The following is a 14,671-nucleotide window of genomic DNA, read 5'->3' on the forward strand; positions in this document are numbered from 1 at the left end:
AGAGTGAGTTTAAGAAAAGACAAAGATGTTAAAGTTTCAGCCCTGTAAAGCTGTGGTTGGATGAGGAAAGTACATTAATTCAGGTTAAGCAGTGCACATTATTTTTACCCTTCCTCCCTGTTATCACAAGAAATGTGAACATACAGAGAGGGGCACCTTCCACCTGCTCGCGTCTTACTGGGAATGACTGTCAGACCCACTTGGGAAAGCCAAGTCTGGGCGGATTCATCTGGTCCTGCTACAGATGTGATTTCCACTAACGGGACTCTCTTACAGCAACTGCTACCCGTGCAGCAGAACACCCACAAATATCAGATGATTAAACAAAAAAAAAAAAAAAAGGAAGAAAGCAAAACAGCCATGAAATTGCAAAATTTAAAAATTTATGTGTATTATTTTAGTACTCTTTACTTGTCTCCTCCTCAGGTTCTCTCTGACAAGGACAGCATTTCCGCCTGCTCCTCTCCCAGATGTCCCAATCCTTCCCTGTAGAGAAACGCGTGTGGCTCTCAGAGAAAATCCCCCAAAAATTAACCGATCAGGACGCAGTTGCTGCATGAGATAATCAGGCATGGCTGACACACAGACTTGCCTTGATATCGCTCAAGCTCTGCTTTTAGACTCTGAGATAAATCAGTGCAAAGGTCTAGAATTGAATGCTCTCAATTCAACTGAAATTTGCTTTGTACTGGTTTAGCATGAGTCATTACATAAACTGGGAGTACAGAACACATTTAGAGAAGGATTGGAAAGGCAGCACTAGGCACATCAGAAGACCTAACTTTGGCCCCAGTGGACAACTGTGTCATTTGGCAAATGGGTATTTAAGATAGCTGAAATGACTTCCCTTTCCTTCCTTTCTGGTTTCTGTTTCATGCTTCCCAGCTATGCTCAAGCTCAGGTTGTCAGCTCAGATCTTGTGTCCCCACTCCTCAAAGAGTCCGCTGGGAAATGACAAAGGCAAACAGAGACTATGGGAGATGTTTCCAATGTGATTTTCCAGACACCTCTAAGTGCCTGGTGCCTTCAAGCACCTCAAAGTGTGCTTGATGAGACTGGTCAATTTATTATAAAATTAAAGAAACAACTGAAAAGGACAGGCCAGATCTGAAGTTCAAGTGAAGCAGTGTAGCTTGGCTCATGTCAAACTTGGTGCTTTCCTGGGTCTGCAGCAGGGCAATGCACAGTCCTCTGAAAGTCCCCAAAACAGGTCAAGCAGGTGATCTCTGTGGACTGCAAAGATGGTATCCTGGGATCAGCGCTGCAAACACTTAAAAATACTGTGACTTGGAGAACCCATCAGACGACTCGATAAACACCCCAAATTTCCCATGTCAGAGGCTCAGCACAGTGCTAGGAAACTCTCAAGTCTGTGCTACCCAGCAGCGGTATCCTGCCAGAGCTGCTTTTCTAGAGAAAATGTCAAGGCACCTTCTGAACTACCATAAACTCTTTACCAAAATCTCACTCGGAATCCTGCTGACAATACCCTATTCACTCATGGACACTTAATCACAACAAACCAGTTTATAGAAGACGTAGGAAGGACTCAGTCTAGAGTCTAAAGCTTTCAGCTTCTTCATCGACATCATTGTACATAGAGATTTGGGGAATTCTAAGAATAACAACAACTTCCAGCTGCTACTGACAATTGATTTAGAAGCTCAACAGGAGGTTGAGTAGGCTGGATGGTCAGATGTCTGGACATGCTGGACTCTTCTGGGAGTACTCCAACTCCTTCTGGGGTTGCTTGGAGTGCAAACTTGAGCTGGGATTCACAGAATAACCTCTTTGTCCTGACTCCAAGGACACTGTCCCATGGCTTTCTGGTGACACTGTCAAAGCAGCACATCAGTACTCCCCCTTCCAAAACGGCAGCTCGAGAGCTAAGACACAGAAGATAAAGCTGGATGTTCATTATGAGTTCACCATTTTTTTCCTCACCTCAGGGAATATTTTTTGGTTTGGGTGTTGATAGCTGACACCTGGAAGGTTTAATTCCTATGATGTTTCCTATCTCTGGGTCTCCTAGCATGCTCTGTAGCTTCTAAATAGAAGAGACTTCATACACTACCTGCACATACCCAGCCCTCCCTGCTGCAGGGCAGGATAAAAGAAATACAACCTGCTGCAACTCCAGGTGATGTTGGGAGGTAATGACTCAAATCAGGACCCAACCCAGGCCATGGAGAGAATATTGCACCAGGAGCAATATCCTGTTAGCCTGAGGCTCCATTCCATCTCTCCTTCCAGCTTCCTCAATAATGCCAATGCGCTGCTTTGCTATCTTCCCACCTGGTGACCTCTCTGCAATAGATATTCTGGCTTCAAATGCTGGAGCTGCTGGGTGAATTGCTCAGAGCTCCACTGGGAAGGAAGTCAGAACACATGCCCATTCTGATTAATCTTCATCTTAAAACCTGTGAAGCGAAGCACCTGCTGAACCCCCATCAGCCTTGGCGGGCAGCTCTTGACTTGTGTGGACTCGTGTGTCCCATACTCCCACCTAGCCTCAGCAAACCCAGAAACTTGCATCTGCGTCGCTCTGCGTCCCAGCACATCGTTCCTATGCAGCTAACACCTTGGCTCTATGCCCAGCCATTGTTCATTAAGCCCTTCCGAGACCTCTCCAAAATTCTTCTTAGCCATAGCTCCATCCTGCACGTCTGTCTTCTGTTCTATTAAACTACCTTGCTCTAAACCACGCACTCATTTAGTAATTAAATAGTCAGCACTAGGAAAAAACTCACTTCACTGAGGGCTGGGCTGTCCTTCCAAATGCCCACGTTACCTGCTAGCGGCAGCCCTCTTCGCTGCACGCCTGGGCTCTTACCTGTGAGACTGTGATGCCGCATTTCTTGGCTAGCTCTTCTTTGGCTTCCTCACTGGGGTATGGGTTGCTGAGATGGGAATAGAAATACTCATTCAGGATTTCCGTAGCCTGTTTGTTGAAGTTTCGTCTCTTCCGCCTTGGCATGAAAGAAAGATCAAAAAACAGAACAAAAAGAAAAGGGAATCAGTGCCAGGGATCCAGACACAGAAATGCAATTTTGATACTGTCTGACCTTCCTCACTTCCCTCGCTCCCTTCCCTGCTCCTGGGAGCATGCTGTGCAATAGACTCACGGTTAGGAAACCTCTCATCTGGACCTTGTCAGCAACTCTGTTCTCAGCACCTTCCAGAGCAAATAAGCGGCTTTCTCAAATTATCGCTGCATTTTCCAGCTCACAGAAATGTTAAAACTGGCAACTAGCCCCTACACCTGGGAAGTCTGGTTGTCCTGGCTGAAGATGTCAGTACTACTCTACAAAGGTCTGGGTGAAAAAAGCTGTGACGGATGTAAACCTGGTGAGGTTTGTTCCATTTACAGCTAGACACCAGCCATCTGTTACCTCCTCCCAAGTGCCCCCAAATCATAGCTGCCTCTCCTCCTCATTCCAAGCCACAGCCCAAGCCTTCTGACTTCCAGTATGTAACTGGCTTGGGAAGTGAAAACAATTCTGCAGCATGATGAAAAATTGGGACAAAGAAAATGGAAGGAAAAGTACAGGAAACTAGAGGGAACAGGATGGGCTGGAGGATTAGCTTTCATCCCCAACTGACGTGCACATCTTGACCGCAGAGATTTGTTGTGATAGGTCCCAGAATTTTCTTTCACCACAGCAAAATCAATATGCAATTCCCAGGCTACAGCTGGGATCCTCCCGGAGACACAAGTTCTGAGTGTCTTGTACTGCTGTTCGCACCTCCCCTGCTAGGCTGGGCCTCTTCATCTACAAAACCCAACACCCCAGACCCATCTCATCTTTCCAAAAGAGAACATGGAAACCTTCTGCTGTGACTCGGTATGGCAGAGACGGTAGGTGGGCAGGGGAGTTTGAAGGACAGCACTTACCGCGCGTCCAGAAATCGGGAGCGCAAGATCATGACGGCTTCACACGTGCTTTGCTTCAGCTGCATCTGGATGGAGCTGAACTTGCGGTGGATGATGCTCACCATTCGCTCGATCTCCTTCGGCGAGATCGGCCGGGTCCGGCTCTGTTCACGCAGCAGGTTCATCACGTGGGTGGTGAATTCATTGCATGCCTGGGATGGCAAGAAAAGCAAAAGAAACCCCAGGATCGGAAGGTCATTCGACGACGTCAAGGACAGTACAGAAGCAACATAGCCGAGGAGGGACCATGGCCGAGTTGTGAGGCCAGGGTTTGCCAGGGCAGACCCCACACAACGATGTGGTGGCTCTCTGGAGAGAGATAAATTTATCTTGCCTGCAAGGCAGAGGGCACAAAAGACTCCCAAACACACTGAGGGAAAGAAGCCGACAATTTCCTTGCTTTTAGGAGTCATGGATGGAGCCAGCCTAAATGAAACCCTAGGACCCATGTGAAGCATGCAGAAATCCCAGTCTTCGTGCTGCTTTTCTGGAGGAGTTCGGGATGTATTTGAGGAGAACCATGAACCTTCTAATCCTTCATCCTTCCTCCCACTGCCCCAGGCAGACCCCAGCACCGGCTGCCTGCTGAGCCCAGAGACAGAGGCCACCTCAGGGCTTTTAACACATCTGTTAAGAAGTAAATAACGACAATAATTAACGCCCCAATGAGGCAGGAGCCCTGACAGGAAAGGGCAAGCAGGTAATAACCCAAATTAGCTTTCTGCTGGCACAGCTCTGTCCCGCTGCTCCTGCTGCCTCCTTGCTGCTCTGCCAGGGCAGGGCAGGCAGAGGGCAAAGGAGGGATTCTGACTCTGGATAAAAGGCAACTTTCCCAGCCCAACTGCCTGTCCTCGGACAGGATGAAAAGGGAAAACCGCCTGCAGGCTGGAGAAGGCTCCCCAGAACATCACATTGCTAGCAAGCACCGCCAACGACTCTGCAAACTGATGACGGAGACGTGACTTTGTGCCTTTCATGTAGCACACTTCCAAGCTTCCCAGCAGCTTCTCCCGCTCGGTTCATTGTCCCCAGAGCCTGCTGGGGACCTGTCCAGGAGGTGACAAGTCCCTACACACACCTCTACAGCTCAGACCCAACAGGGAGATGTCACTAGGCCAGCAGAGCCCCACAAATTGCCCATCATCAGCTTCAATTGACAGCTCTGATCTCCCCCAGGCAGAGGACGCCGGCTGAGCGGCGCTTACTAGAGCTCAAAGCCGGGCGACTCTTTGCTCCCAGACGCCTGAGCAATTTCAGCTTGTCTCCTCTTCGCGTGAAATAAGAGCATTAAAGGCAAAATTGCAGGAGGGAGCCGTGCTGTCACAGCAACGGCCAGACACCGTGTGAAGCCGGGCGCTGCAATCCCTGCAGCCAGCCACGGTAGCCGGCTCCGAAAGCCCTGCCAACAGGACAAGAAACAGGGCACATGGGTCAGAAACCACATCTGAACCCTGGCTTTGCAGAAGCACTGCAGGGGGGCAGGTGACAGCGCCAGCTCTGCCTTGCCACAGCTGTAAAAATGTGGTCTGACACGTCCATTTGCAAAGCATCTTTGCAGTGAAAGTGACAACCTACGCGGGTTGTGAGAACAACCAAGCCAGGGGTAAAGCTCTGGCTGAGCTGTGGGATTAGAGCAGGCAAGAGGTGGCCCTATCACACCCAAAGGGGCTGGTGGGAAACACTTCTCTCAGCTGTGGGTCTTTTCTGAGGGGGAAAAAATGAGGCAGAAGGAAAAGGGGAAAAACAAAACAACAACGAGACCTTTCTGTGATAAAGGACATTCTCCGGATTCCTACTGGAAGATCCTGCCCAGCAGCCTTAGCCGGGCAAGTAGATACCCAGAGACATACCCAGAGTCTCTGCTGGTACAGAGTAATCCAGGCAAAACTACCCAGCACCAGGACCCCACGGCCACCCTTGGGTCACAGCCCCAGGTGCATTAGCAAAGGATGGAGCTGATTCCTCCAAGAGGAGGGATACGTTCTTGCTCACGCTCTGTGAAGCAAAAACCACAGGGCTGAAACCACATTCCTCATGATGGCGAGTCTCGAGGTAGAGGAGAGAGGTCTGCAGAACACATCTGGGTCCAAATACATGTGAAAGACACCAATTTTGGAGTTTGGTCTGCAAAGCTTCTCATACAACTGTCAGTATTACTAATAGCTGCGTTCATGACTCAAATTCTTTTTTTTTTTTTTTAATAACTATTTTCCACAGGAGAAAAAAAAAGCTGCACTTTTAAATTTTTTTCTTTTCCTTCTGGAAAATTGACTTTTCAGGCAGAAGAAATATTCAAGGAAGACTCTGCTTCAAGCACCGCATCCGCTTGCCCTGAAGACCCGCCTGTCGCAAAGCAAGCGGCTCACAAAGACGTCCCCTTGCGCAGGGGCCGACTTCGGGCCAAACGTGAGGCAAGGAGCAATGCAAATAAAAGGGGCAATAAATGCTGAGCGGGTTGGCACGGCACAGATCGGAATAGCAACCCAGTCCTGACGCTGAAAGCCTGGTGCCTTCCTTGCAGAGCCAGCGCTCCCGCTTGCTCACGTGTTCTTAGACACGGATGTCAGCAGCGTCCCAGGCTGGGCTCCCCCGGGGCTGCTCCGGCGGCGGGCCCGGCGCGAAGGAGCCTGTTACCTGCTCGTACTTCTCCAGCTCCGTGTGGTAGATCTGCCGGATCTGGGAGAGCTTGGCTCTGTAGTCCGAGTGCTCCACGGAGTTGTCGGAGCCGGCCCCGCCGGAGGCGGCGGCGGCAGCGGCGGCGGCGGCCGAGCCGCCCCCCTTCTCGGGGCCGGCCACCCCCTCGGCCAGCAGCATGTTGTCTAGCCGCATCAGCTGCGGGTCCGTGGGCTCCTCTTCCTGGGCTCCCCGGATGCTCAGCACTGCACGGAGAGACACAAGAGGCGAGAGGGGCCGTGAGCGGCGCGGCAAGGGCTGGCAAAGCCCCCATAACGTGGGGGAGTGGGGAAAACAAAACCTTCGACAAGGGAGCAGAAAAAGGCAATTCCTGAGAGGAATGATTCCCGTTTTCCCATTTCCCCCGGCAAAGGAGCTCAAAATGCTTTGCAAAACATGCGTGCCACATACAGGTGCTTGCGCGCACCTCTGCCGAGCTGGGCGAGGATGGCCCGTGGATTTAGATAAACCTTTAAATAAGACTTGCCCCATTTGTCCTTTTTTTTTTTTTTTTCTTCTTCTGACCCTCTAATTTGCAGCACAAACATCAAATTATTTTCACTGTTTTAAAAATATACGTTTATCTATCTCAAATCTGTTGCCATTGAGAAGCAATAACAGAGCAGCAAAACATACACACACAAAAAAATCCCTACTGAACCACAGGTATGTTTTCCTTCACTCTGAAGCAAGTTTGAGAAAGATACAGATATTAATATAAAATCACTTCAAGTAAAGGTTTGCCTAACAGAAACAGCTTTTCTAAGCCTCAGTCTCCCCTGAAATCACTATTTCAGGCATCTCCTTAATTGGTATTTTTGTGTTCAAAACACTGACTGCAAACAAAGCTTAGAAGGTCAGGATATAAAAAGGAAAAACAGAAAAGAAAAAGAAAGTAAAAAGACCCAAAACAGTTAATGTGCCAAAAGAACGGGCCAATAATAATTTCATGCTGGGGATAATAATTTATATAAATAGCGACGGGGCACAGTGCCAACCTGGGGTCCAGGAAGCCTTAAAAAAACACAAAACGGGAATGGATGACAAGATGCAGAGGAAAGAGACACTGGCTACGAAGACGGAATAAACCCGTGCGCTCCTCCTGTAAAACCTTAAATAAAAGCATGTCCAAAACTTAAATAAAAACGGAAAGCAACGTGGCTAAATAACCAAAAAAAAGGAAAAGCAAAGGTGCCAAAAGAAGTGCACAGGGGATTTCAGAAGGGAAATATTTTTAGAGGAAACACCCCGGGATGCGCTGGCCTGACAGGCAGCACGAGTGATTAAGCAGCTCGTGTCGGGAGAGCTCCCCGTGATGGAAAGTGCCGTACAAGCGCTCCTGCTTTACCACGGCGCAAGCGGGAGCGCACGCCCGGCCCAGCTCCCATGGCGTCTGCTGTGAGCAGGCACACCTACATATTAATATGTATTAAATAATATATTTATTATATATATATATATATCTATACACGCATATGGACACACAGAGGCTTTGGTGCCGGATGCACTGCACAACGGATCCCTCCTCGGCACATGCAGCTCCGGAGCGGGGACAAAATGCAGCAGCGCACGACAGGGCCGGCTCCGCGCAGCGATGACGCGGCTCCGTGGCCGGCGAGAATAACGCTATTAAGGAAATAAATGAAAAGGCCAATGTGTCTAAGCAGAACTGATGCTGCCTATTTATCCCTGGGAGGCTGCGCTCGGGCGAGGAGGAGACAAAATGATTATTTCAGAGCAGCGTTTCATCTCGCCGGCGCTGCCGTGAGCCATGGCAGCCGGCGCTGAGCATCCGAGGCCGCCGGACCCCTCCGACCCTCCTCGTCTCCCTCTTGGCCCATCTCCTGCTCGGCTGGGAACGCTTTCAGGCAGCCCCCAAAGAGGGAGGCAGCTGGGACAGGGCAGCCCTGGAGAGCTGTGTCCCCGGCAGGGAAGAGCAGCCTCTGACCTTTCCTGTGGCCGCGGCGAGCCGGCTCAGCCGGGCAGGCGGCCGCGATGCCGGCCCGGGGATTGCGGCGTGGGAGGGCGCCGGCACTGGCGAAAGGCCCCGGCTTTCCTGGGGCTCTCACTTTTCACATGAAATTACACTAAAACAAATTGAGCAGAACCGCGTTTCCCACTCACTGGGCTCCCGCGGTCCTGCGGTCCAGGAGCGGGCGGTGCTTTTCCAGCAGAAACCTGGAGCTGAGAGCCTGCTCCCAGGCATGTGCGGTTCCCGCACTCTGCTTCTGATTAAAGAGGAGAAAAAGGGAAGGGGAGGAAAAAAAAAACAAAACAAAAAAGAGCAAGTAAGAGTCAGGGGAAAGGGAGAAGCAGAGGGAAGCAAGACCCGGTGTCTGCGGCGGCTCTCCCGGTGCCTGCGGAGCCCCAAGCCGCTAGAGGGTGCTCGCTGCTCGCTGCGAGCGTGCGCCTGGCTCAGGAGACAGTTTCATAGATCCATATATATCTATACACACACACTCAATTTATATATATACACACACACACCTACATATATATGTGTGTGTGTATATATATATATTTTAAAATACATATATACATGTATTTTTGAACCAAAGCAGAACCACACACCTTGTCCCCATCTGCACTGCCGCAAGGCGCTCCTGAGGGAAGCGCTCTGCTGCGGAGCGGGGCCGGGCCCCACGGCGCGCCAGGTACCCCCGGGAACACCATCGGGGTGACCGGCGGCGGCACCGGCAGCGGCAGCCGGAGCGCCCCGCGCCGGGGCTCTGCTCCCGCTGCCCCAGGGAGCTGGGGCGCAAGGCAGAGCAGGCCCAGGGGCCTGTCCCGGAGCCCGGCCCGTTGTCCCCCAAGGAGTTTGCTGCTGCGGGCACCGACCCCGCGCAAAGCGCTGCTGGTGCTGTGAAACGCCACACGGCACCTTGCCCTGGTCCTGGCGGCGCGCGGCAGCGAAGGGGCAGGCGGCGTGCAGCCGCGCGCCGCTAACTCCCTCGCCCGGCGCTGCGCTCGCGGCGGAGCTTAGTTCACTGGGTCGTGCCCGGATTTTCTGCTTGGGCATTTCTAGCACGCGCAGCCCGGGAAATGGCTCCCGAGCTCGCTCACTCTTTCTCTCTCTCAAACAAGAAATTATGGGCATCGCAAGCAGGAGGAAATCATCCGAGGGCTGGTGGCGGGGCTGCTCTGCTGCCTGGCAGCGGTGCAGGGACACAGGGACGCAGTGGCACCGCTGGCCTTGAAAATCAGGCAAGGGGGCAAAGCCGAAAATGACTCCTTGGGCTCTTCGCCTGCCCTGTGACGCAGGGACACGGGATGGGGGTTGTGCCAAGGCCCCAGGTTATGTCCCATGGCCTGGGGTTCTGCCAGGTTCTGGAGCCAACCCCCAGGTGCACATGAGATGGGCAGCAGGTCCCCCAAGCACCTTGGTGATCCCACACCACAACACTGTTCCCAAGCGTTGGGCAGCCAGCATGCCCAAATCCCAGCCTCGGCAGAGGGTCTCAGGGCAGGAGAATGACACCCCTCCACTAGACACTGTGCTGGGTGCGTGCCTTCAAAATGGACTGCGTCCCAGGGATGGCTTGGGGCTTTGAAGACACCTCAGATATCCACTGAAGTCAGCACCAGGCCTCCTCCTGCTCCACAGCCCCAACTTCCCAGTCCCGCATTTACCCCATCTTCCTGGGAGCACCTTTCCAAAGGCAGCCGCAGAGCGGGCTTAGCGCAGCAGCCGAGCATGCAGGCACCTCTTTTCTCTGCCACTGAAGGCCTCAGCTTGACAACTCTCTGCTCTCCAGTCTTACCAAATCCCACCAGCCTTTCAGACCCAAGCCAACACTGGCCGAAGAACATCACGAAGGCAAGTGAACGCCGTCAGGGAGGACGGCAGCAGCGCAGGACCGAGAATGCCTCAGCAGTGCTCCCTGCGGCCAAGGGAGACAGGCAGCCGAGACCACAAAAGGAGGCTCCAATCTCCCAGCTCCACCTCATTTCTTCAAAGGGCAGGAGCTTCTGATCCTAATGAGGTCAGAGCCTACAGCTAGCAAAACACGAGGGAGGCAACTGTACAACTCTGCTGGTTAGGCTCCTGCAATAGCACATACCTGCTCATAGCAGGAGGCGGACAGTTTTGCTACAGTCTTTGTATCCTCCTGCCTCGGCCCGTCTCACACGCCCGCATGCACGTGCAGTCATCCCTCTTCATACATGGCCAAGAGAAGGGTGAGCAGAAGAAACTGGAGGAGCCCAAGCCAGCAGATGCCAAGGGATGCAACAGGGGCATGTTGGAGGAAGACAACACGCTCAACAACACCGGACCAGACCTGTCTGGGCCCAGCAGCTGCCTGTATTTGGATTTTCTTCTCTCTGATCCTGCCCATTCCCAACTTGCTGAATTGCCTTTCCAGGGGGACGTTTTAAAGGAGAAGGAGATTTCAAGTAAATGATTGCAACTTATCGAAAATAATGTGCTACTTAGCATCGGAGACAAGCATCCTGGCAGGCAGAAATGGGAAGCAGTGACGGAGCAGATGGGAGTAATTAGGTTGTGATTTTCAGAAGGGTTTTCTTTCCTGCCTCCACTGTGCCGAAGATGTATTGCGGGGGGGAGCCACGCAACAACGGCGCTGCACGAGGAGCGAGAGATGCCTCCGCCGGCCGCGGGGCTGGGAGCTGCTCTGCGTCACCGTCCCGGGGCCGAGGCAGGCGCCCCGGGCAGCAACGCGGCGGCTGCAGCGCCCACCGGCCGCTCCGGCGCAGCGCTCGGCACCAGCGCGGCCGGAGGCCTCCTCGGCCCTCCCCTCCGAAGCACTCGGGCCTCCGCTGTGCATCAAGGGAAGAAAAAGCCCTTCCCAAGGGCTGGGACAGCCTGTAAGCGTCAGACACCACGGACGCGCACCGGTTCCTCCCTGCACACGCAGACACTCCTGGCTACGTCCCGCAGGCCCACGTAGCCACGCAGCTCGACTCTGAAATGCTACTCAGAGTTAAACATTATCCCCCGTTTTGCAATTTTACCGTGGTTCGCAATTTTGACTTGGCTTTGGAAGTTTCAGGAATCACATACTTCCCTGCTATTCATTAAGGATATTCTTTCAGATCTCCAGGTCTAAGACAACAGCTGGCAAATACAGGGGCAGCCGGAACGCTGACAAGCATCCCTGCTAACCAAACCTGTGAGTCGCCTCATCATTTTAAGCTGATCTCAATATTTGCTGGGGCCCAATTCCACATTTGTGAACATTTACCATCAACAGCACTAAACCTTACATAAAAATAGTCCCTGTGCTCAGGCGCGCGCTCGTAGCCGTGTCGGGACAGCGACACGATGCTGCCTCCATTCACAGCACGGACCCGAGTTCACTCTTCCCAAACTCTGCTTTTGCAGAAATACCCCCAAGCCAACTACATTACCAGGCACCTACTTAAACTCCTGTTTTTCCTCCTCCTCTGTTTCAATATATTTGCAGCTTCAGTTCTTCTGCATCCCAGTATCACAGCAAAGCCCCCACACAAAGGGAAGCATCACATTTCCCGGCTTGTGTGTCCCCAGAGCTACATAAATCTAAATTAAGCTAATGCACCCACACTATATCACCCACAGGCTCCAAGCGTACGTGCAAATCTTGTCCAGGGCTTGGCTAACTGGCTAAGCATTACACTGCTCCAACTCGACCAAGTCCCAGCCCATGTGAAATCCCAGCAAAATCCTGAACGAGCCCTACCCAGGCACAGCCCTATCCACACGTGATGAGATGGCAGGACAGAAGCGGGGGAAACAGGAATATCCCTTCTTGCACAGGGCGTCCCTTACACCACCAAAGTCTTCTGACCAGCAATCATCAAAGCTGAGTTCCATGTTCTTGTTTCAACTGTTGACTTGGACTTCCACTTTAAACACAAAGCCACCTTAGGGACCCTATGTTGACAGGGAATAACTAAGTTCCCAGAACACTCTGTAGGATGCTCAAGCAGCTCCATCTGCCTTCATTCAACCACCAGTTGAGACATCCAAGCGACAGACATCAACGTAAATGTCTTCTAGGCAAAGCACATGGTGCCCACGTTCAGTGGAGATCAAGGCTCTCATCAAGCAAGCTGGAACATTCAGTGTTAAGCAGTCACAAAACTTTAAACCCAAGCTGGACGTACGCACAGTGTTTAAGAGAAGCCACTGAGAAAGTCAACACACAGATACCTATTTGCAGAACTGACGGAGGCTGGACTTTCCAAACACAGGCACGTAATCCTTCTAGGAGGAGGGAAGAAGGTGAAGTGATTTTTTTTCTTAAAATTGACATAAAAGTTCCCCTCCTTTCTCCAACCTTTCCAAAATTTACAAATGGATGAACAGATTTTTCTCAGATTTTCCAAAACAGGCTGCCGTGAGATGAGGCATGGAAAATTTCAGCTGGCAAAGTGGCTTTTCTTTTTTTTTTTTTTTTTTTTTGTGCATCTACTTATTTATTTATTTCCCAGAGAAAGGAGGAACATTGTGAAACCGATGGGCCGTTTCTGTCACCAATTTCCACAGTCTAAAGCAATAAAACAAACCAACAAATCACCGCAACAACAAAAAGAAAGACACTGGTACCCACGGACGCTGCAAAGCCACCCTGGGCACTCACAAAGCCACCTCCTCTCCTGACACCGGCATGTGCGTCAGGGCCGTTGGAAAGAAAGCACTTACTTAATCAATCTTGTGACAGAGGCTTTCTGAGGTGGAGAGGTTCTTGCTGACTTGAAATCTGGGTCAATTTCAAAACAACTGGGTATATTTCTCATCTTTCTGGGCTGAAAGATGCCCAGATTATTTGCTCAACTCAACCCGAATTCACAAAAAGTTTGAATTACGCTCACACTGCAATTTTGTGGGAGAGGGGGGACGAGAGAGGGGAATTTATCATATGCCAAAAAGTCACTCAGCTCCCAGCAGAGGCTCTTCATCGCTTCAGCTTGCACGTGCCGAGTAAGCGGCAGGGGAGAGAAATGTAGTTTAGCGTGTCGGAAAGGCGTCTGCACAAGTCCTCTCCTCACCCTCCCCAAATGCCAAACCAGTTGCCATAGTGAGCAAAGATCTGGCAGCACAATGCTCTAAAGGTCTGGAAAATTATTACTAACACATTTGGATGGGGGGAAAAAAAAGAAAAAGTGACCTAAAATAGCCTTTTCCATTAAAAAAGAAAAAAAAAATGGGCATAATATTGTGGTGATTACCAAAAACCAGATTCCTCGGGAAACGTGGCTCCCTGAAGGCAGAACGAACGCACATGAGCCCTTCTCTCTTGCTCACGTCTTGTTTGTGGCTAGTAACTTAGGCAGGCACTGAAACTTACAGCCCCCTTTTCATATTCCCAATTATTGCTCTGTAGTGGTCTAACAGAACACTGTGCATTACGTTTAAATACCTTTTTATTCTTCTTTTTACGGCTTTGACCCTGTCTACTCACAGATGCTTAGCTGGAGGCCGGTGTTTAACTCCCATCAGCATCAGTGGCAAAACTCCCCTACACAACCACGTAGTAAAAGGGGAAAATTTGGAAGCGGTAATGTAATCCAGTGGCTCCCTGAACTGCTCGGGCTACAGGCAGATCACCAAGCAGAAGCAGCTTTAGCCACAGAAAACAAGTCAAAAATGCCTATAATCATTTCAAGAAGCGCCAACCAAAGCCAAGGAGTGCCATACTGTGCAGCTCTGCTCCTCTGCCATGGCCCCCAACCCTCATGGCTCCCTATAATGAAGCAAGTCAACTTCAGTCCCCATTAACAGTACTCAGGAACAACCTTTAGCACCTGGAGCTGAACTCCACGCCGCGGTCAGCCCTGGCTGCTCTCCTACATCTTATCGTGGCTCTTCCCTTGGAAGTGCACGGCTGAGCAAGGGCCCTGACTGTGGCTCCTCTGCCCAGCAAGGGCAGGGGAGAAGCAGAGCGGGACGAGAGCCCGCGCTGCTCTCCTGCTGCGTCGGATCTCCGCGCAAGACGTAACGCAGCCGATGGCCTGCGGGCACCCAATTCCCCTGCCTCTTGGCGAGGGGGGGCATTTGCACCCCAAAATCTTGTAGGACTGCCTGCCCCCAAACCCTGCAAATCAGCAGACAAAATACAA

At 51.5% G+C, this 14,671-nt stretch overlaps 1 protein-coding gene across 2 annotated transcripts in view; it reads right to left on the minus strand.

The window, feature by feature from the left end:
* LOC104574603 (pre-B-cell leukemia transcription factor 1) overlaps window positions 1-14,671 on the minus strand; it is a 119,075-nt gene that overhangs the window by 17,428 nt on the left and 86,976 nt on the right. For both annotated transcript variants that reach the window (XM_088524493.1, XM_088524492.1), the window contains exons 3-5: window positions 6,569-6,813; window positions 3,896-4,086; window positions 2,834-2,969 (exon numbers count right to left, since the gene is read on the minus strand). In XM_088524493.1, coding sequence (XP_088380619.1) covers window positions 2,834-2,969; window positions 3,896-4,086; window positions 6,569-6,813 — 572 coding nt within the window. The remainder of the gene's footprint in view (window positions 1-2,833; window positions 2,970-3,895; window positions 4,087-6,568; window positions 6,814-14,671) is intronic.

The sequence above is a fragment of the Tinamus guttatus genome, unplaced genomic scaffold (assembly GCF_059628265.1).
Source record: "Tinamus guttatus ecotype Peru unplaced genomic scaffold, ASM5962826v1 Tinamus_guttatus_pri_ptg000211l, whole genome shotgun sequence".
NCBI classification, from domain to species: domain Eukaryota; kingdom Metazoa; phylum Chordata; class Aves; order Tinamiformes; family Tinamidae; genus Tinamus; species Tinamus guttatus.